Genomic DNA, 22,485 nt, shown 5'->3' on the forward strand with positions numbered 1-22,485 from the left:
CCGTAGGTCAAAAAGGATGAACACCACTGACTTATGGGGTCATGATCAGTCTTATGCAACTTTGTGAATAACATGCAGATTTAACTGGTACTACAAGGGGAAAATAATGAAAACAGCTTCAGGTGAAGAGAATCTCCACGTTGTCTAAGAAGCTCCTTTTCCACATCTTAATAGAGGGGCATTGGGATGAAGCAAAGGGAAGTTGTAGTGTGTGGGATATATTTTTGTTTTGTTTTTAACATGTAAACATGTCAGAGGAGGCACAATTATTTTACTTGGGACTGTAGATCCAAACTTATTTGGAGGCATGATCATAACTTCTGTACCTCATGAAATTTCTAACTTCTCCACTAAACCTGAATGACTTTGCCATATACTTGTGCAGTATAGCCAGCAGGATTTTATGCATGCTCCAAGCAGTGTTGGGTACATGATTATGGATAAGCTGCATACCCCAAATCATTTTACCCGGGTATTCAAGATACCTGTGCCAATTAAATATTTCTTCTCAATGTTTTATTCTTGATTAAATATGTCAGATGCTGTCAGTGCTTAAAGATTTAAATAGAGGATAAACATACCTCCACTATTATAAACTGAATAAAAAGACTGGGAACAGCCAAGATATTCTTTGGTCTTTGTTTTCTGATCCCTGCTGACGCTATGAAAAGAAGACAAATAGATGAGTATTCCTTTATAAAGAGAGCTTTCACTCTTCCTTACAGGTGAGCTTTGTGGAACACTTTGTAGGTATTTCAGTATTTTAAATAAGCATGTGCTCATAGGAGAGAATGCATGCTCATGTCTTCCAGGAGAGTGAATTGACTATCAGGATATTCCCACTGCATATTCCTTTTTGACTATCCATTTTCTAGTACTTCATATTGGAAAGATCAACAAAGAGCAAGAATAATGATCTTTTTTTTTTTTTAAAGTTACTTTAACTTTTATCATTATTAACACAGATGAGCTGGGAAAATCTAATAATTGACTTTATACAGGTGTTTATTCTTATAACTTTAATCTAGTAAATTCACATTTCCATGCAGTATAATGAATCTTATCCACAGCCATAACACAATTCCATATACCTTGCATGCTAATTTCATTTTATTTAACCTGCTAAGAATCAAGAGGACCTCAGGCCTTCTGATGGCAATAACACAAACACAATTGAGAAGGTGTAGTCAATAGTTTGCAGCATCGATAACATCACTCCATCTCCTTTGCTTGGCTGTACCTATTTATTAGATCTTCCAGAAGCGTTTCCCTTCTGTTATATTTCCCTCTCTACATCATTTAAGTCATAATCAGCTGGTGTATATGTCCCATCATATGGGAATCATTTGCCCTGCTCAGCTTCTGCTGAATATTTGTCACCTTTACAACATCCATTTGTGTTTGATCAACCTCATCGTTATCGGTTTATTTTGTTCAAGCTCCAAAAATGGTAACCAGACATCATGAAATCTGCTTGATCCTTGTATAAAGTTAGCTGTCATTTTTTTCCATTGTAATGATATTTGATCCCTTATTTCTTCATGCCACTAATCTTGGGATCAATCTTTTTTTTAAAAAAAATGAACGGTCACACAACTGCTGCTACTAGTGATTGTGTTATCAATGGATCCTGATAGGATCATCATCTACCATGTCACAACTAAGCAATGCAAGTGAAAAACTTCAGCCCTTGGTCTTGGAAGTTGGAGGCAAATTGTGATCTATGTTCATACAAAGGTGTGTGTCACCTTCACAACTACCACCCGGTAGTCCTGCTACTTATCCCTTTCTCATAGGACTTCTGTGCTTCCAATCATAAGATATGTAATTGGCTCTTTCTTAGTTCCATGCTATTTGCTGACCATCTAGTGGTCTACTATGTTACTAAAATTTAGCTGGAAGGATTAGTAGGGGTGACCTCTTTGAGTGAGATACTACAAAAGAGTACTGGAAAGGAAGCTCAGATTCTATATCAGAAAAAACAATGAGGAGTCCTTGTGGCACTTTAGAGACTAACAAATAGTCTCTAAGGTGCCATAAGGACTCCTTGTTGTTTTTGCTGTTACAGACTAACACGGCTACCACTCTGAAATATATCAGAAAAGGAAGGTGAAACATCCGGTTCTAGAATTTGTCATTTTTGTGTCCTGGACATGCTATTACTTGATATAACACCTGAATATTCTGGATAAATTGTGTCATTATATACAGTTAAAAAGCTCAGTCTGCCTGTGATTCTTTTGCTTTTCTTGCTGTGCTCACCTTCTAAGAATGGCCTTGTTACTGTGATCCTCTTTGGTTAAGAGGCATAGCTCTTTCTTGTGCAGAAATAATCCTAAAAATCTAAACAAATGTATGTGGCCTAATAGATGGAGCACTGGGCTGGGACTCAGGAGAAATGACTTCTACTCCCAGCTCTGTGACTGGCCTGCTGTGTGTCTTTTGGCAAGTTACTTCATCTCTCTCTACCTCAGTTTTCCACTTTATAAAATATAGATAATGATACTGACCTCCTTTGTAAAGCACTTTAAGACCTACCAATGCAAAGCACTATATAAGAGCTAGGTATCATTATTATAATAGGTATGTAGCGTTATAGAACATAATGTCACTACTAATCTCTGTCTTTCTGTAGTAAGCATAGACTAACTACTATGGACCTGGTGGTTGCACTAGTCTTAGTTCTTACAGAGTACATTAGAGGGAAAGAAGGGCCTTTCATTGTCTGATCCCAGCACTGCTCTAGCTGACTTTATTTAATGGACAGAGACCTCACTAATGTTATTTCTAGGAACATACAACAGACTATCCATGTTTATGTTTGGAAACAACCCCCCATTGATATATAATAACCTGTAAGACTAAAATAAATCATATTTTTAAACATGCAAGAGATAAGTCTGTTAGGTATTTATATTTGTATTCTAAATACATTGTGCTATGGCCCTCTAGTTAGGTGTCTATTTTAAGGAACCTCACACACAGAGATGGATAAGATGGTACTGCTGCTGGTCCATGACATTTCCCCCTTTAAAGGTCCTTACCACATTGGCTGCAGCCAGGGTCCTGACAGGCCATAGGACAGGCTGTCACACCTTTTACCTGCTCTTCACTTCCACAGATTTGTTCCAGATTTATACTAAGAGAGCCTTACATGTAGCCTGTGTTTTGGGTGGCCAATTTTTTCAGCTCTCTCTAAATGAAGGCGTAGTTAATGTTCCCTCATTTAACCTAAATGGAAAGTAGCTGTTTTGCCCATCATTTTCACACCAGTGTAAAAGAGATTAAAAACCAGGACCAGTGTGCCCAATGACCATTCAAGGATGTCCTCAAGGAATAATCGACAAAATGTTTTAGTCAAATGTTGGTTAAAACCAGCCTTAATGCAGGTGACAATGCTTAGCACTTGCACAGTACAAGAAGCAAACTTGGAATATATTTTTCTTGGTAGTATAAATCCCCAAACAATTATTTTCTGACTTGCGGTGCACCTAGCCATAAAATCAATAAGATATTATGTAGTTTCATGGTACTATGCTTTGACATTAGTGTTTCCAGATCACACTTTTTCATTTATTAAATAGTAGTGAGGGGGTTGTTTTTGTTTTTTCCACTTTAGACTAGAATGCAGTTCATGAAATGCTTTCTACTATGGCTAGGCCTGCTCTGCACCTTTGGAGAGCTATATATTTTAAAATGGTCTTGGAGAACACTCTTTCTTTGCCCAATGTTAGCCATATATACTAAGTTGACCAATTGGGGCATTTTTTTCTTAGGCTTAGGCTTGCTCTTATAAATTAGAACCACAAAAAAGACTATGTTAAGTAAACTGAAAATTTCAGCATTCCAAGTGTAATGAGATGCTGTAATCCATCCAGAAATATTGTGCCTGCTTCCCTCCCACCCCCCAAAATGAGAATTGCTTCTTATTGTATTTTTGTAATAAACAGGTCGCATACCAGATCAAATAACACGTAAGAAGCTTAAATGAATTCCTGAAAGGTTTTTTAAAAAGAAAAATCATCACTTTTTAATTTGCACAAAGTAAACAATGCATTTAATGTAATCCTTAAAAATATCTGTCTGTGGCCAGATAAATTTAACAATGTAGGAGGAATGTAATTTTGTCTCCAACATTTTATAAAGCCACCTTTTATGACAAATATACTTTTGAGTGGTGTCACGGTGATCATATCCCCTGCACCATGCATAAGATATAAATCCTCAAAACTCAGTTGTAAGTCCTCTCCTGTTGGTACATGTCAAAATATCTTCTTTTCCAAATGACTTATTCATGTTTTTTATTTACACAGGATTTAAGGAAAGAGCATTTAATTTTACATTTTTAATGTAAAAAAACTAAAAACAATATGCAATCTACGTCTTTAACGGGTACCCCCCAAACTCCCACATGATTCACCCTTATTAACCTTTTCCCCCTCATTGTTCTTTTAGGTTAAACAGAGATGTGGGATGGTCACTCATAAATACTTGAATTCCTCAGGATAAGTGGATACCTGTTTGCCTAAGTGTTGGAGGCGTGTTTGGCTCTGTACTCCATTACCTGCCCATTCAAGCATTATGCTATTATATATGCTGAATCAGCATCTGTTGAAGTACCACCTCCAGTTGGGTGCTTCCAGATCTGATATTCATACTGGTGAAGTGCTGTTTGCTGGTGTTGACTTACGTTTTTTAAAAGTATTGTTATAGGATGACTGAAGGGATAGTACTCTATTGAGACAAGGAAGGAGACATAAGGAGACTTTGTTTTGTTTCCTCGAGACTGAATGTGCCTCTAGGGCTATATTTAAAGAAGCAAAAGTAAATACTTTGTTTCTCTTACCGTTTGCTGTATTTATTTGCTGCTCTCTAACATGCTGCAGTGCTTCTAGATCTCCCCCAAATGCCAGGTCTGTTTATTTTCTAAGCACCTCTTCCCCACTAGTCGTGCTGAAGGGGTACTAATGAATTCCAGAAAATGCTTGTAATATATCAAAGATAGACTTACCATTACATTGTATCCTGTTCTAATGACATTTTGAGACTTAGAAATAAATTGGTTGCATTTTCAGGTTACACTTTTAAAAAACTTATTGCAGTGATCACCATTTAAGTCAACATTTGCCAACACTTACCACACAGAAATTTGAGAAGTCACATTTCTTTCCTATTGTGAGCGTAGGAACATATTATATCTGTGTTACTGATTGATAATTGATTGTAAATGTTGACTTTTTAACGTCCACCACTACAGTGCTTTATATTATTGTTACAATGTATTATATTGTTACCTCTTTTGACCCCAGCATTTAGCCAAAATTCAGGGTCTAGCAAGTTATTTCTATTAGGAGGAGAAATTGATGACATGGTCAGTTATTTCTTTGGTTCAGTCCTGTTTTATTTACAAAGAAACTGTCCTGTTTCCTGAACACAGAAGGATCAAATGGCAGGAGGCAGTTTCTCTGCTCACCGTTCCAAGTGTCTTTCCAGCCAGCACTTCAGCAAAAAGCTCTCAGCTTTTTCTCAGGATAATGCTACAAGCTGTTCTCTGCCAGTCCTTGGCTTTCTCCTGCCTTCTCTGTGTTTCTGTGGTGCATCTGCCCCTTTTCTCTCACACACAGACACACAGCTGCAATCAAATCAATCCCCTACCTCAGGATTTACATTCGGCATGCAGTGAAACCCTTCTACCCACACAGTTTGATTTCTGAGTGGCCTTACATATAGCATATATTTTGGATGGCCTATTTTTTCAGCTCTCTCTAAATGAAGGGGCATTTAATGTTCCTTCATTTAACCTAAATGGAAGATAGCTGTTATATCCACCAGCTTCAATGAGGTTGCTTCCAGCCCTAGCATAACAATATCACCTCTACAATCTTCTAAAGTTCATTTTACTTCAGAAGTGACACATTTCATTTTGTTGAAGGTAGTTCCTAACAGCAGGAAACATATATATTATATTACAGTTATTATAGTTACAGTTGTTTTACTTTTTTCCCCTCTGTGAGCGTAGTTGAGTTCAATTCAGATAGTTCTTATGCTAACATTGTGCAAAGTACAAAGCAGGCAGCTGTTTGATCTGAATCCAGAAAGCAGCTGCTATTTATTAACTGGCAAAGATGCATGAATCTACTGATCTGCTAACTTTGGTTGAATTGTCCTCCTTGTTGAAAACTACTTCAACCATAAAGTGAGGTTGGTCATTTAGCAGATAACTTGTTATTCTGCTATGCTACAGGTAAAAACTACACAATCCAATAATATTTCATCTGGCACATATACATATATACACATTCATACAAAGAAAAGCATGATTCATTTTTTGATTAATTATATGTGAATAGAAAGTTCCGACAACCACAGCTCAGGAAAATCTAATATTATCCTCTCAGTCAGACATGAATGACAGCAATTTTTTCTGTTTTTTTCTCTCACACACACCTTACCCTCACTGAAATCCTGACACTGTCTAAACTCTGGGCTGAATTCTGCCCTCAGTTTAAATACATGCAACTCGCACAAGGCGATAGTGTGGCTGGTGTGTAAAGACCAGAATTTAGTTCAATGTGTTTAATCAACACAAGTTCCACACAAGAAACACTCCTGAGCAGTCACTAACTTTCTGAGAGCTTGTCTGGATGAATAGTTAGTGCACAGCAAGCTGGGGTGTAAATTTGGAGCATACTAGCAGAGCAAAGAGATGCTCATAGGACAGTGGGATCAGTCTGTCCAAGCCAAAAACCACCTCCTGGAGCAAATGGAGGAACCGAGGGGACTGAGGTTGATGGTCCAGGAGAGGGCAGAGAGGTATGACAAGCGTAAAAGCATGGACATTTGAAGTATAAAGCATAGTGACTGCTGACCAGGAAACTTAAATCCCCACAGAAGATTGGAGTAAGGATTCAAGCACCCAAGAAGATGGTGTAAGGGTGTGGATTCACCATCCAGTGAAGGACTTGGTATTGACAGCCACCATTACAACAGTTGTGTCTACTATGGAGGCTGCAGTATTTGTAGTAGCTTGTATGGCTACCCAACAAACCCAACTCCTACTGGAATAGAAAAAGGTAGAAGATAGGATTGTGGCAGTGGATAGGGTCAAAGAGGAAATGGCACAAATGCACATGCTACAGGTCCAAAAGTTTAAGGCCTTGCAAGAACACAAATAAAGCGCTCCTCAAGGGAGCAAATCTTAGCCCAAGGTATACTGCAGAACAGGACCTGGCCCATCTCAGAATTGAAAAAGACACCATGGAACAGCAGTGTTTGTTGCTGCAGAAGAACCTGACTAAGCTTTTGAACTTGCTTAAGGTCCAGTTGGTGCTGAAGTCCAGCATGGCTAAAGTTAAAGACCTGGAAAGGCTGAAGTAGCCATCCTGAAAAAAGGCTTGGACTTATGCGGAGTGCAGTCACTGCATCATAAAGATGGATTGAGCCAGCAGGGACCACAGGCTGATGAAATTCAGAGCTGCCCTGCCCTAGGTCTAATGATATGGGATCAAAACAAAGCTGCAAGGCAAAGCCACAACCTGACCTCTGCTAAAAAGAAGAACCAAGCCAAGCCACTCAAAACCCACCAAGGTTGTATAGTAGCCCACAGAGGGCGCTAGGGGTGAAAAAAGGATGGTGGTACCACACCCAGCGCCTAGGAGGCACTCAAGAGGTGAGTCCCCCCCATGACAGATACAAAATGGGAGTGTTGCGCGAGACGCCACTTGGCAACCCTGTCAACCAATAGTAAACAGTTGACTATTCAAGAGCTCTAAAGTGCCCTGACAATTAATTAATGTTACAACAGCATAATTCTGCCAGCAGGAACATTCTCCAGGAACAAATTAACTACACTAGGCCAGCCAATGAATCCTCTCCAATGGGGCCACTAGATGCTACAGTAATACTAATAATAAGCACAGGGTACAGCAGTTTTGTTGTGCCTCTGTTTCTCCCGTCAGCTAGTAAGGATGTTATTCATGGCATTGGAGTACACTCACAATAACTGGTATTTGCAGTTTCCCTCCCGCCTGTTACCTCCCTTGCATCATGGGTGTATCATTGTGGGCAAAATCTGAGGAGTTTGCAGAGGGGGTGAGAGAAGCCTCAGAGGCAAGTTTGTGGGTGGGACCAGGGAATTTCACTGGCCATATGACTTTGCATAATGGAGGGAAGTGAGTGAACCATGCACTGAGCCTGCAGAAAGGCCAGCACTGTGGTAGTGACCATGGAGTGACTCTTTTGCTGGTGCAGCCTGTGGAGATGATTCTGTACTTCTCAAGCCCAGGTACCTGAGCTTGGCAAAAGTGAGAAACATTTATCCCTTAGGCTTTTATTCACTCAAAAATGCCATTTTTGCTTCTAATAATTCTCTGCTCCACCCCCATGGACATTATTTAAATGAATGCAGGAGCCTAATAAGGTGGCAATGAATTTGATTCAGTACAGGTTGAGTTTGATGAAGGAAGGTAGAAATAAGTGTGCCCTTAGCACTGATCTTTAGGTTGCACGTAAATAGGTGGTAGAAATAATGTCTGATACTTCAGAAGAAAAGGGAGAGTTCTGGGCATCTCTAGATGGCATATTGTTATGAATTCTTAGATTGTTGAAATCAACCTAGTTCTTTGGCTTTACAAGAGAGAGAGCTGTTATCACTTATTTTATCAAGTGTAATATTACAGAGATGGAAGTTGCATTTGGTCTTAGCTTGTCAACGTGATGTTCTTTGTCTCTGAATGTGGCCTATTCAGTTTGTAGCTTAAACCAGTGGGAATTTTTGGTCTTGTAGTTAAACTGTCCAATAAGTGACAGAAAACTTGAAATGGGTATAACTTACAAAGGACATTTCAAATACTCTAAAGAAAATTAGTCTTTCAGTTTAGTGCTTTCTTGTTTTCCTGGTGGTGTTACCGTGTTCCCAGTAAAAGCCCCAGAGTGGAGAAGTTCTTGTTGTTTTGTTTTAATTCATACTGAATTGGGGTCTAGGTTATAATCACAGAACTTGGTTTACAAAACACTAATTCCCAGTGTACACAAAGAATAAGTGCTGTGCTGAATGCATTTGATGCAATAATTTAATTTTTCCTCTGCGTTCCTGCAGAGAAAAATATGGTGACACCAACCAGTTTGTCCAGGATATGACTGTCAATGATGAGATGCTCCCCTGACTCTCATAATCTAGTACACATATATTACAATGGTGAGCAACAGATATGACTTTTCTGAGCAAATTGGACTAGTCTAGTGGATTGTCTCAGGGAAATTCTCTGCATGCATGTCGCAGAGAAGAACTTTTATTCTTAAAATCTAATTACTTTTCAAAGAAACCAACATCAGCCTGGCAGCAATACTTATGATTATTTCTTGACTAGAGGGAGTAAATGTCAAAACTTGGCTTTTTTTTAATTAAGATAATTTTAGATGTTATGGGGCCTTCAAGGGATCCCTCTCCCCTTTTCTATCCAATTAGCATGTTTTTCTCCACAATTTCTGCACAGGAGTAGGAGTTTGCACTAGTAGAACCCAGTGCAAGCTGGAGTCATAAGGCTTACAATGAAGGATCTACTTCCTACTATTGTATCTAACTAAGGATTCACATTTTTTAAAAATTCTCATTTCTCATTCTATAAATCTGTTTTTCACTGGTGGCAGCTGAAACTTCTGAAATCCATTAATGTGTCTTTGAGACCTTTTTGAATTCCCATCATCAAATGGTACATCAAATTGCACAAGAAAAAAAATTGACACAGAACTTATGGTGGATTCATTGGAGAATTATTACTCTGTTTTAACAGTTCATTTATCATTTGCTGTGTATTTTCCAAGTATTTGTGTAAATTTTAAATAATTCCATGCATTTATGTATTAAGTCCATCTTTCCTGTTTCACATCTCCATTTATTTATCCCTAGTCTGTTGGTTTCAGGGTTTTATTTTAAATGTTGTATTTGTTGCTATATTTTGTGCTGGTGAACAAGAATTCTCCCTTTTTTTCATATGTTGTTGGAATCCCCAGATATTTTCCTGTATGCTCCTTGAAGTTCCAATTTTTTTATCTTACATCAGTTATTACATTTATAATCATGAATAAGAAATGTAAGTCCTGATTCTGTAAATATGCATGCATATGGTTAACTTTACCATTGAAGGCACTGGAGCCACTCAGGAGGTTAAGCATGCGTGAGGAGAAAATACTGGAATCAAAGAGCTCTTTAATTTAGCAAAAAAAGAAATAAGAAACAGTGGATCAAAGTTAAAGTCAGACAAATTCAAGTTAGAAATAAGGGACAATTTTTTTAACAGTGAGGGTTTTAACCATTGGAACAAACTGCCAAAGGAAGTAGTGGATTCCCCATCTCTTGATGTCTTCAAAACAAGACTGGATTCTTTTTTTGGAAGATATGCTTTAGTCAAACACAAGTTGCAAAGGTAACTGGATGAAATGTATGGCCTGTGATGTACAGGAAGTCATTCTAGATGATTGGTTTAATGGTCCCTTCTGGCTTTAAAATCTATGCATCTACGAATAACTCTTACAGAATTAGAGCTTAGTGTTCTATTCCACTGTTTAACTTTAATTAAGGGTGGAATATTCAGATACCTGTGAATGGAAATGTGTAAGTACTGGTAAAAAAAAAACTTGTATTAGGAACAAAAAATATATTTTTGAGTTCCCAAAAGGATTTAAAATACTGCAGTTTCTTTTTAAAGAAAAATGTTGTGGCGTTAATTACAAATTATTTAAAAGAGCGGTGAAAAGATTTATAAATGTATAGATCTGAAAAATATATTTGCATTGAATGCATACTTGATGTTTTTTTGACAGCCTTGTTAAACATGGTGATGCATGCTTTGAGCCAGATGAATGCCCATGTTCATGGAAAGGAAAGGAGTACTTCCCAGGTGACAGAGTCATTTCTTCCTGTCATACCTGGTAAGCAGAAATCTATCTGGCTGTTTACTGTTCTTGATTATATTTTTCAAACCAGTTTCTAGTATTTTATTTTATTTTTACATTTGGGTTCAAATAAATGTTAAAAATAGAACTTTTATTTAGAACTGGAACATTATCACAAGAGACTCCCAAGTGACTGAATAACAGCATATTATTTGGAAAAAGGGAGTCGCATTATAGGCAGGAGTTAGAAGAATCATAATCTTGACTATCAGTATTCCAAGGTAATTAGATATCATTGTATAAAACACATAGGGCCAAATTGAGAGGTGCGGTAAATGGCAGGATAAGTTGCACGTTGGTAAGACAGCCTACATGGGTATATATTGGTATAAGTTACATGCCAAGGGATCAGAAAAGGAGACTGTATTGGAACTAATAAGCATGCAAAATAAAGGAGAAATGGAGCCTGCTTTCATTTGTACCCACTTCTACCTTCCTGACAACTGCTTCTCCTGTTAAAACCATTCACTTCTACTCCTTCAGTTCATAATATATGAATCAGTATAATTCAATATGATTAGTCACCATATACAGTAATATCCATTGTATCAGGTATTTCACAGGATGAATCCAACCCATAGTTTATTCATAAAATGAGACTTCCATTCATTTAATCAACAGGTATATCATAGTTATTCATTTTCAAACGAAATATATTACATGTGGCATAGATGCATATTAAGAAAAAGAAAATATATAACATACTATATTTAGTGTAACTGTTACTGCTATGCTACAATTATATCAAGGGGCTGAGTCTCAAAGGCCTTTTTTTGGGGGAAAAATTTCCCAAAGTGCCTAAGTTCCATTTTCAAAAGAGACTTTTGGGATTCTAGCTCCTAAGTCTTATTGAAAGCTTTCCGTATGCTTAAGTTGCCTTTGAAAATGGAATTTAGGTTCTAAGGCTCACATAATTGAATTCTTAGGTGCCTATCTTCAGTTAGGCACCTAAATACCTTTGAGGATCTGGGCCTAAATCACTTAAGCAAATCTGAATTTTTTCTATCATGCAAAACTCCCTTAAATTAAGGACGGAGTAAGGACTGCTGGAACTGGACTTACTACTAATGTATCACTATCTGATTCCAAGATTCAGCCTCTGTTCAAACTACTATATTGTATGCAAGCTATTCCTTGTTACATGTATTTGATTTTTTTATTGATGTGAACTACTACATAATGTATTAAATTTAATAGTGAGGCCATTTTCTTTTTACTGGTTCAATATAAGAAATGCTGGTGTCTGGTACATTATGGAACCTACAGATTCAACATACAGTTCAATGGATGTCATTTCAAACTGTATCAATTCAACATGTAATATTTTTTTTCAGGGTGGGTTTTATTGATATCATTACTACATAACATTTCAGTCTGCAACCTATCCATACTCCTAACACTTTGTAGAACTATATTTTACTGGGTTTGCTTTTTTATTAATATTTCTAATCTTTGAAAAATGATCCATAAAATAATGGTGATTATTTGTCTGTTTCTACACTTGATATTTCACTATTGATCATACTTTTTCAGTATCTGCCAGCATGGGTCATTTCAATGCACCTTCCATCCCTGCCCATCAATGTGTACTGCATATGGGGATCGGCATTACAGGACATTTGATGGACTCACATTTGACTTCATTGGAGCTTGTAAGGTTCATCTAGTTAAGGTGAGAATTTTTTTTTAAAGTCTCCCCAAATCCAGATAAAAAAATTAAATAGGTGAAATATCTGCAATTTGCAAGTCTTGTAAAGATTTTTTTGCTACTTTTTCAAAAATCTTCACTTTATTTAATATCACATTGTTTCATTTGTATGTTTAACATTATAATGTAAATAATTTATTTTTGTGTTATACGCTAAAGTTGAACAAAACATAGCAGCAGGAAAAAAGACAAAATGTACAGTCACATCTAGGGAAACAAATGAAGCTGACAGGGCCTGAGGATCTCCAGGCTTCTATGACATGCAGAGTACAATTCAGCTTCCATTCCACCTCCTGCTTACCTGTACATTATGTTGATGTTTCACCTGTCACTTTATGAACTTTGTCGCTGCTAAAACTTTGGACCATGATTTAGTTAGAATGGTTTGAGGTTCACCCAGGCCAGTAAGGTGTTCAGTCAACATCTGTCTTATAATCCTGGGTATCTTGTGGCTGTGCAGCTTTGGTCCAGAACTCTTACCCCAACAACCTACCAACAGCCCACAAGCCTCAACCTGGCTTTGCCCAACTTGTTTACTTCTTGCAGGCTGACCTTAGTACCTTCTAGCCTTGAATTTGCCCCAAAATCATCCTACTGCAGGGACCAGTCCCTCTCACTAGAACCTCACAGAAAAAGTATTAGTGTAACATTCCAACTTGTGAGCTTACTAGAAGCACATGCTTTACTGAATTTATGCAGCATCACTGATTTATAATTAAATCAAATGAGTATATTAACAAAGGGGCATGGCTTAAGTGATACCAAGTAAAAGAGATAAAGGTAGAGACACAAGCACATAAAAGTGAAAAACACGCATCTAAAAGTCTAAAACATAATCTAGCAAGATCCAGTCTTTGTTCAAAATGGTTTCTCTCACCCACAGCCTCCCTTCCAGTTCTTCACTGGTTGACCTGGCCAGGATCCATCACAGAGATCAAATTGGTTGGTTCCTTTGTTTCCTTACAGTGAAGGATAAAGATGGAGTCTCTCTCTGTCCCTTATATTACCAAAGGAATAGTCTTTACCTTACAAGTCAGGAATGCCTCCTGAGGATTCAGTCTCCTGTCTCTCTCTGGGGCACAGGATCCATGTTAATTCTCTGACTCTTGAGTTCAGACTCTAGATAACCCCTGCTGGTTTAACTTGATGGCTTTGTTTACTGCTAATATGTAAATTGAGGTAAACCCACATTCCTTTGTGTATGACAGACCTGTTTATTACCTTTACCTAGCCTAGGCTGTCTTTGTCTTAAACATGTTCTTGTAACATCATACAGAAAGTAACTAATAACTTCACATATAAGGTTAACACTTGCATTTTACAGTTATATTAATAACCAACATGTTATTAGCTTTCATATGATACGTCACAAGGCATATTTTGTACAAATTTTGCTGTCACGTGTAGGGTGTGAATACAGGAGTGTCTAGGGTGAAATATACTTATAGCACATTGAGGTTACTGCTACGGAAAAGAAAAAAATGATCATGCATAACTATAGCAGTGTATTATTGATTCAGTTTACATATTTTTTTTTTCTGCAGAGCACTTCAATTACTAGTTTTTCAGTCATTACAGAAAACGTTAACTGCTTTAATACTGGAATAATTTGCAGAAAGTATATTTCCATTAATGTTGGAAAATCTTTTATAACATTTGATGATGACACTGGAAATCCAGTAAGTTTCATTTTTTAGCCCCGAAAAAAGGGAAAATGTATATTTGGGACTGGATGGTCTTGTCTATATACAAATACTTTAAAACTATACTAATTCCCTCCTGACCCCTAAAACAGAAAGTCAGTTGGACCCACAGTATCCTAAAAAGCACTGTTCCTGTACTATGGGTGGGGAGGGTGGGTTCAGCTAAAGTGGGTCAAGGAGATTGAGAGGTCCCAGGAAATGGTTTCCATTAATGATTGTGCGGAGTTGGTGCCCATTTCTCTCTGGTCAGCCAACAGGCAACACTACACCCAGAGAGAGGAGAGGCCTACCTATGTGTACTCTTCTCCTTTAATTCTAAAGCTGTCTGGTGCTTTGTTGATCCAGTCAAGTCTCCCACCCATTAAAGTGGCAATTCATCCTATGAATCTGGATTTCAGAATACTTCCATACAATTGCATAAAATACGTGCCAGTTTCTAGTGTGCTCCATGGTTTGGGTTGATTTTTCATTACTCTAGGTCAGATTCTGCTATCTTCATACAGAATGTTGTTTATAATATAACATATAATATAATATAATTAATTACAATACACCTCTACCTCGATATAACGCTGTCCTTGGGAGCCAAAAAATCTTACTGTGTTATAGGTGAAACTGCGTTATATTGAACTTGCTTTGATCAACCAGAGTGCACTGCCGCACCCCACCCCCCGGAGCGCTGCTTTGCCGTGTTATATCCAAATTCATGTTATATTGGGTGGTGTTATATCGAGGTAGCAGTGTATATAAAAGTTTTTTTTCTCAGTGTGAGAAAGGATGGCAGACTCTGTCCCTATATAGTTCAAGAAAGCACTCAAATATATGATTACATTAATCTATAATCAGGAAAGTACTTAAGCACATGCTTAAGTCTTGCTCAGTTCAATGGAAATTCAGTTTAGTTTTGCAGCTCTCAGGCACCTGTTCAGCATTTTAGTATCCTACCCACTCATACTCTCCTTATCGACCCTGAAAATGTGAAAAGTCATAGATGTTTGTTTAAAAAAAAAAAACCAAACACTCAAAAAAACATATAAGGCAGGTAATCCACAACAACTCCAGCATTAATCATGGCAAAAATCCCCCGTACATTTATTCCTCTGTGGCAATCACTCAGTATTGGGACAAATTTTTAAATCATTCCCATCGTTCATTTTATTGATGTAGTTTGTTTCCTGACAAGCAGACAGCTTTTAAAGACTTTACTTATATTATGTGATGGCTTATTTTGTTTTGAACAGAGTCCATCTAGTTACATAGACAAACACCAAAAAATACACTTATGGAAAGCTGGATTTTTCACACTTGTTCATTTTCCTAATGAACACATCACCATTCTGTGGGATCAGAGAACAACTATTCATATACAGACTGGACCTCGGTGGCAGGTAAGCAGAGATCAACACACCTAAAGTCATTTGTACAGTATTGAAAGACTAACATAACTATCTGACCATGGTTCAGAGAATAGACTAGAAGATCTATCAAACACATGTGCCGACTCAAACAGTTCTATAGTAATTGAATTAATATGAAGTAAATGATCAAAATTATAAGCAACTGAAAATGGGTGCTTATAATGGGATATGACAGGCAACCGTAAGAATGGGTAAGGCTAGTAGCACTGACTAATGCATATAATTTTTTTAGGGTGAACTGACTGGATTATGTGGAAATTTTGACATGAAAACAATAAATGAAATGAGGACTCCAGAAAATTTTGAGTTAACAAACTCCCAAGAGTTTGGAAGTAGCTGGTCAGCTGTAGAGGTAAATAATAACAAAAATGGCTTTCCTAGTAAATCCTTGTTGTGTAACACTTTTATAGCTCATCAGCCTCAGAACCAATAATTTCATTCCTGGAATCTCCCCTCAGTTGCAAATAGTATTTAAAATATCTACTGACCTTACTATAATAAGTAATTAAAGTGAAGTGGGAAAAAAAGGACAGGAAGTTTTTTCTTCCTAAAGCACTGATATATGGAGGATTGATGTGCAGTATTCTGTTTTATGTTTGTTCTAAATGTACTGTGCTTTTTCATTAAATTTAGTACATTGCTCAAAGAGTAATAGAAACTTTTAGAGAATCAACCCTCTAAAATATTCCCATCTATTGCACTATAGAATGCTGTAATTAAAAAAATGTGTATTTTTAAATATTTTATATGCAGTATTTATATAAATATTTATTTTAAATGAATTAATGTTGAGTATTTAGCTTAGCAGAAGGAAACAATGCTTTACCAAATCCATATGCACTTCTGAGATTGCTATTCAAAAGTCCAATTGAAACTTTTTAAAATAAAACATTAAATAATGAAAAAACTCAAGGCTTGCTTATATGAGTAATCTTTATTATTCATACAAGCAGGACTACATGTGTGAGTAAGGCTTGGACCCCCAAAAAGTCGTCCTTTTTCCACAATGGGCTGTTCCGTCTTCGCAGATTTACCTTCCTCTATTTAATAATAAGTCTTAGGTTGTCTTGACTCCTACGATGAGTGCTTTAGAAATGATGCATTTGATTTGTGCTCACATGAATTATTTGAAAGCTGATTTTTTTTTTAAAGGTTAGGTTTTGAAAGTTCAGATAGCACAGTGGTTGTGAAACAAGTTTCTGGGGGGTGACAAGTTTGCTTTCTGGTTTAGTGTGTTGACAGCTCTGACATTCGAAATCCATGCAGTTTGAACCCACTTAGAGAGCCATTTGCCAAGAAAGAATGTGGGATACTGTTAAGTGAAATGTTTGAAGCTTGCCATCCAGTGGTGAGTAGTGATGACAAATAAAATGATGTGAAGTTCTGTGTATACGATTAAAAAGAAACCTTGCATCACTTTAAATCCCAGTCCTATCTAACATGACAGAGTGAGAGAGAAAATGTGACCCATATCTGTTCTGATTCCGATCCATTAGCACTTGCTCATTTACTTTAAATCCCAGTTTCATAACGATCACGTGAGCTCAGCTGATCTCCAGTTCATCTAGACACATTTTAACTAACTTGATATACTTTAGGGTCTGATTGTGCAACTCTTACAGTGTAGACCCATGTAGAGAGCACTTTACAATATTTCAATAAGAAAACTTAGCACTGGTAATAATTGATTTTTCTTTTAAGTTTGGTCACACACAACAAGACTTCATGACAATAAGAGAGGAAAAAAATCACAGAATTATTTTTATGAAATTGTCTATATGGAGAACAGTTCATCACTAATTTCACCACGTTTGATCACTTTATTAAATGATGATGTGTGTCCAGTGGTTCTTAACAAGCTTGCTAAGTTTATTTATTTATGGAAATTAATATTTCTAATTTTTAGCTTATTAAAGTTTAAATTACAAGTAAACACTGTTACCCTGTCCCATACTTCAAGTCAACATAAACATCATATTACTGCACTGATTTCTATGTATTATTTGATTTAATTCAATTGTACTACTAAACAGTGTACAAGTTTCTCATGACTATGATGACACTTTGTGTTTTAGGCAGACACTTAAACTAACACCTATCATATTTTGAAGTCCTTACTTGTTAAATTGTCAAAGTCTGATAGCTCTGTATTGAGATCACTCGTCAAAGTCTATGTGAATTATTTTATGTTATTACAATAACATTTATATTCTTCAGGTTGACGTCACCTGGTTTTATTCAAACTGCTTGACAGACACATGTGGTTGTAACCAAGGAGGTGATTGTGAATGTTTCTGTACAAGTGTATCGGCATATGCACATCAGTGCTGTCAGCATGGAGTCGTAGTAGATTGGAGGTCCCCCAGAGTGTGTCGTAAGTTTTCTCAACCAAGTACTGGGCCCAGCACATTGCCAGTCTATACACTGGATCAAGTTCTGAAAAAGTAACCAAAGTTTGAGTCACATGAGCACATCCCTTTTAAAGTCAGAGCAACGGCCGCAGAGCTGTTGGTTGGAGTCCCCAGTTTCAAAATTGAAGTAGATGAAGCCCTCTGCTTGGTTTCTATTCCCAATCTGTGTGAGAACTGCTGGTCTATGTTTGTGGGTGACACACCCACACTTTCTTCTTTTCCCATTACTTTCTGGAGACCCAGCACAAGATATCCCATGGGATGTGGATGGATGGATGGAGTCACTTGTGTGGATTTTTCACTGCTCTCGAAATGTGAAGTGTCCCCAACATAGCTGATATGAAGCTAGCTGTACAGCATATAATCAGAGCATAGGCCAAGTCCAAACTCAATTATTTTGGGTGCAAGAGATAAGAGGAGCTGCAAGGGTCAAATCTTAGAGTCCCCCTGCAGGAGGCAACACCTTTACATGCTTTACAACACTGCACCTGCAATGTGGAGGTGGGGAAGGATTAAAGAATGTTCTGAACAAAGTGTAATTCAAGGTTTAAAATATTGCTATATTATTGTTTGTTATTATGAATACAGTTTTGACAAGAGGCTGCAGCTGAGATTGAGGCACAATTGTACAGCGTCTATCACAAACACATAGTAAAAGATAGTCCTAACTGCAAGGAGTTTATAGTCTAAGAATGCAAGACAGGCAAAGGGTGGCAGAAGGGAAGTATTTGTACATTACAGTTGACAAGGGAGGCACAGAGAGATTACGTGAGTAGCCTAAGGTTGCACAGGGAGCCTGGTAGAGTCGGGAAGCTACATAATAGCTTCTGACGTGGATTATACGCAGGTTCACCTCTACCTCGATATAACACTGTCCTTGGGAGCCAAAAAATCTTACCGTGTTACAGGTGAAACCGTGTTATATCAAACTTACTTTGATCCACCGGATTACGCAGCCCTGCCCTCCCGGAGCACTGCTTTACCACATTATATCCAAATTCGTGTTATATAGGGTTGCATTATATCGGGGTAGAGGTGTATTTTAATGTCGGCAAGGAAAGATTGTAAAGCTGAGTCTTGACCACTAGAGGTCACAAACAGATAACCTTATGTGTTTGCAGTGAATGTGTGCTCTGAGTTTAGTGCATTTTTACTCAAATGTTGTAATTAATAAAATTTTGTGCAAAATCTAACTTAGTTGGCATTTGGTTTTGAGCAGCTTTTGTTTGTCCATTCATTAGTGGGTTAAAGGAAAACTTGTTTTTCTCTAAATTTCAAATCTGCAAAATGTCTGTAGCTAAGTGTTTCTTTCCCTTATTTTTTTAGCGTATGACTGTGAATATTTCAATAAAGGTAAGTCCTACAATAATGATGAAGAGCTGATAACAAAATGTTTTCTTGCTTTCTTATGGTGTATAATTATTATCATTTTGAATAAAAGTAGAAACTTTGGATCCATCTTCATGAAGAGAAATGGAAGTTGCAAACACTATATTGTTTTAATATTCAGGTTACTGTATTGCAGGTTTGCTTTGCTGTTTCCAAGAGCTAGTGATCATGGAATGTACTTCATATTGAACATAGACCTACTTCACTAATATATAACTTATTTACAATTAATGTAAAAGTTTGAAGATCATAAATAAATAACTGTTCATTAAGTTACTAATGGCATATTTTAGCCAATAGAATTTGTGCCAGCCAATCACATTAGTAAAAGCAGCAAAGAGTCCTGTGGCACCTTATAGATTAACAGATGTATTGAAGCATAAGCTTTCGTGGGTGAATACCCATTTCATCAGATGCATGTAATAGAAATTTCCAGAGGCAGGTATAAATATGCAGGCCAGAATCAGTCTGGAGATAATGAGGTTAGTTCAATCAGGGAGGATGAGGCCTTCTTCTAGCAGTTGAGGTGTGAACACCAAGGGAGGAGAAACTTCTTTTGTAGTTGGCAAGCCATTCACAGTCTTTGTTTAATCCTGAGCTGATGGTGTGGCTATCTTTCAAGAGATAGCCACAAACAAGAAACTAACTAACTAAGACAGTCTGACCTGAACAATTTTCAGGATTCAGAGTACCTTGTAAATCTGCCTGTTGAACCTATGAAGATATTTGTTTGTTTTTGGATAGTCTCCAGACACTGGATTGGGCTTGTAATGGAGCCAGTTCTCCAGAGGGAGATTGGATGGGGCCTCCAGTAGAAGAGGCTACTTGTGCCTCTCTACACTCTTTGCTCACCATACAAAAGGGCCAGAGAACATCTGACTAAAGGATTTGCCTTGCCTGGTGATAGGGATTTTTTAAAGCATTTTAAATTTGAGCTGAATTGCTCATACAAGTGTTATATAGTAGGTTTTTAACTGATAAATTGCTATTTCAACATTTTAATTTAAATACTGGAAAATTCAGTAATAAGGGATTATTGCCATTTTATAATTTCTTTTCTGTATTTTTTTCCACAAATGAAGTACCATATGACTGAATGACTGGAAGTTTGAAAGCAGCAAAGAGTCCTGTGGCACCTTATAGACTACATCCGACGAAGTGGGTATTCACCCACGAAAGCTCATGCTCCAATATGTCTGTTAGTCTATAAGGTGCCACAGGACTCTTTGCTGCTTTTACAGATCCAGACTAACACGGCTACCCCTCTGATACTGGAAGTTTGAAAGTATAATGTTCAAAATTTAAGGACTGGAAACACACTTTACAGTGATAAAATCAAGGAGCTCAATTTGTTTAATTTAAGAAAGTGAAGGTTAAAGGGTAATTTGATCACAGTCTATAAGTACTGAAATGGGGAACAGAACTTTGTTAGCAGAGTCTAGCAGACAACAGTATAACAAGATCTAATGTATGGAAGTTGAAGCTAGAGAAATTCTGACTGGAAATAGGGTACACATTTTTAATTGTGAAGATAGTTAACTAGAGCTGGGTGAAATTTTTGTCTGAAACTTTTTTCAGTGAAAAATGCAGATTCAGTCACTCTGAAGCATTGTATAAATTCATATCAGTGTCATTTGAATTGTTTCAGTTGAAAAAATCCTAAAACAAAAATTCTAAATATTTGACATGTTGTGGTTTCAAAATTACCTTTAATTGTATTAGAAATCAATCATCAATGTTTGAAAATAATCCAGATTGAAATAAAACATATAGGTTTTGCTGAAATTAAATGATTTGTTCAGCTTAAAATTAATTTTTTTCTTTCAATTTGCCAAAAATTTTGAAAAAGGCTGTTTTTGGTCTGACCTGATTTTTTTTTTTTTTCCCCCTCCAAATTTTTGGAACAATTGACCAAGAATTGTGGTAGATTCTCCATCACTGGAAATTTTTTAAATCAAGATTGGATGTCTTTCCAAAAGGCATGTTATAGTTCAAACAGGAATTATTGTGGGGGAAGCCTGATAGTCCGATTTACACCAGAGGCAAAACTCAATTATCACAATGGTTCCTTCTGGCTTTATAATCTATGAAAAATTATTCCAATGATCCCTGGATGTAGCAAAATAAAATTAGATAATAAGGGGTACATTTTCAAATTGTGATGTTAGTTTTAGCTGTTATTAAAAGCTGTGGGCAGATAATTACTGTAAGTGTGAGTATGCATATGTGTATATCTATATGCCTATATATCCACCACATTTGTGTTAGTAATAGCCATGTGATAAGTACATTTATCATATACCTTTCACCCCCTTCACCTTCTTTTTACCTGCTAATCCATTTCATCAGGACTTGTTATAATAGGCCAAACAGCTGCCATTTTTTAAAAAATCATCCTGCCACAAAAGCACATCCTCCTTCTCCCCAAAATATTAGCCTGGCCTAAGGCTCAAGAAGGCTAAGATTCAGTCCTGGGCCAGTGATGGGCTTTTTGTGCATAACAATGTCCTGACTTACAGCTGTATATCTCATATTCCTCCAAAGCTGGAAACAGATGCTTTTTATGTTGCCAATTTATTAATGGGATTCAGTACATAATTCATGCCTTGAAAGAGCCTGAGATATCAGACTTTAATTCATGATAATTATTAGTTATAGAAATGCCATTTCAGGACATTTTATGGCTTTTTCTGACCCCTGTACTTTGCATGCAGGGGAACTAAGAAACCTGGCTTTAAGGCAAAAGGATACAAAAAAATAGTTCCAGTTAATTTTTAAAAAAATAATCCTAAAAATATGTTTTTCTACAGTATTATTGGTATAAGCAAAATAGGTGATGATGTGACATCATAGGAAGTATTTATCAGCATGTGTTTGAGATCATAGTGTAACTCACCCTTCGG

General features: G+C 37.0%; 1 protein-coding gene across 6 annotated transcripts in view; it reads left to right on the forward strand.

Annotated features, from left to right (window-relative positions):
• The window catches only part of OTOG (otogelin), a 161,147-nt gene that overhangs the window by 63,264 nt on the left and 75,398 nt on the right, over window positions 1–22,485 (forward strand). For all 6 annotated transcript variants that reach the window (XM_039537303.1, XM_039537300.1, XM_039537298.1 and 3 more), the window contains 8 exons: window positions 10,822–10,929; window positions 12,487–12,625; window positions 14,206–14,340; window positions 15,606–15,752; window positions 16,015–16,134; window positions 17,014–17,130; window positions 18,000–18,156; window positions 19,520–19,546. In XM_039537303.1, coding sequence (XP_039393237.1) covers window positions 10,822–10,929; window positions 12,487–12,625; window positions 14,206–14,340; window positions 15,606–15,752; window positions 16,015–16,134; window positions 17,014–17,130; window positions 18,000–18,156; window positions 19,520–19,546 — 950 coding nt within the window. The remainder of the gene's footprint in view (window positions 1–10,821; window positions 10,930–12,486; window positions 12,626–14,205; window positions 14,341–15,605; window positions 15,753–16,014; window positions 16,135–17,013; window positions 17,131–17,999; window positions 18,157–19,519; window positions 19,547–22,485) is intronic.

The sequence above is a fragment of the Mauremys reevesii genome, linkage group 4 (genome assembly GCF_016161935.1).
Source record: "Mauremys reevesii isolate NIE-2019 linkage group 4, ASM1616193v1, whole genome shotgun sequence".
Taxonomy (NCBI): Eukaryota; Metazoa; Chordata; order Testudines; family Geoemydidae; genus Mauremys; species Mauremys reevesii.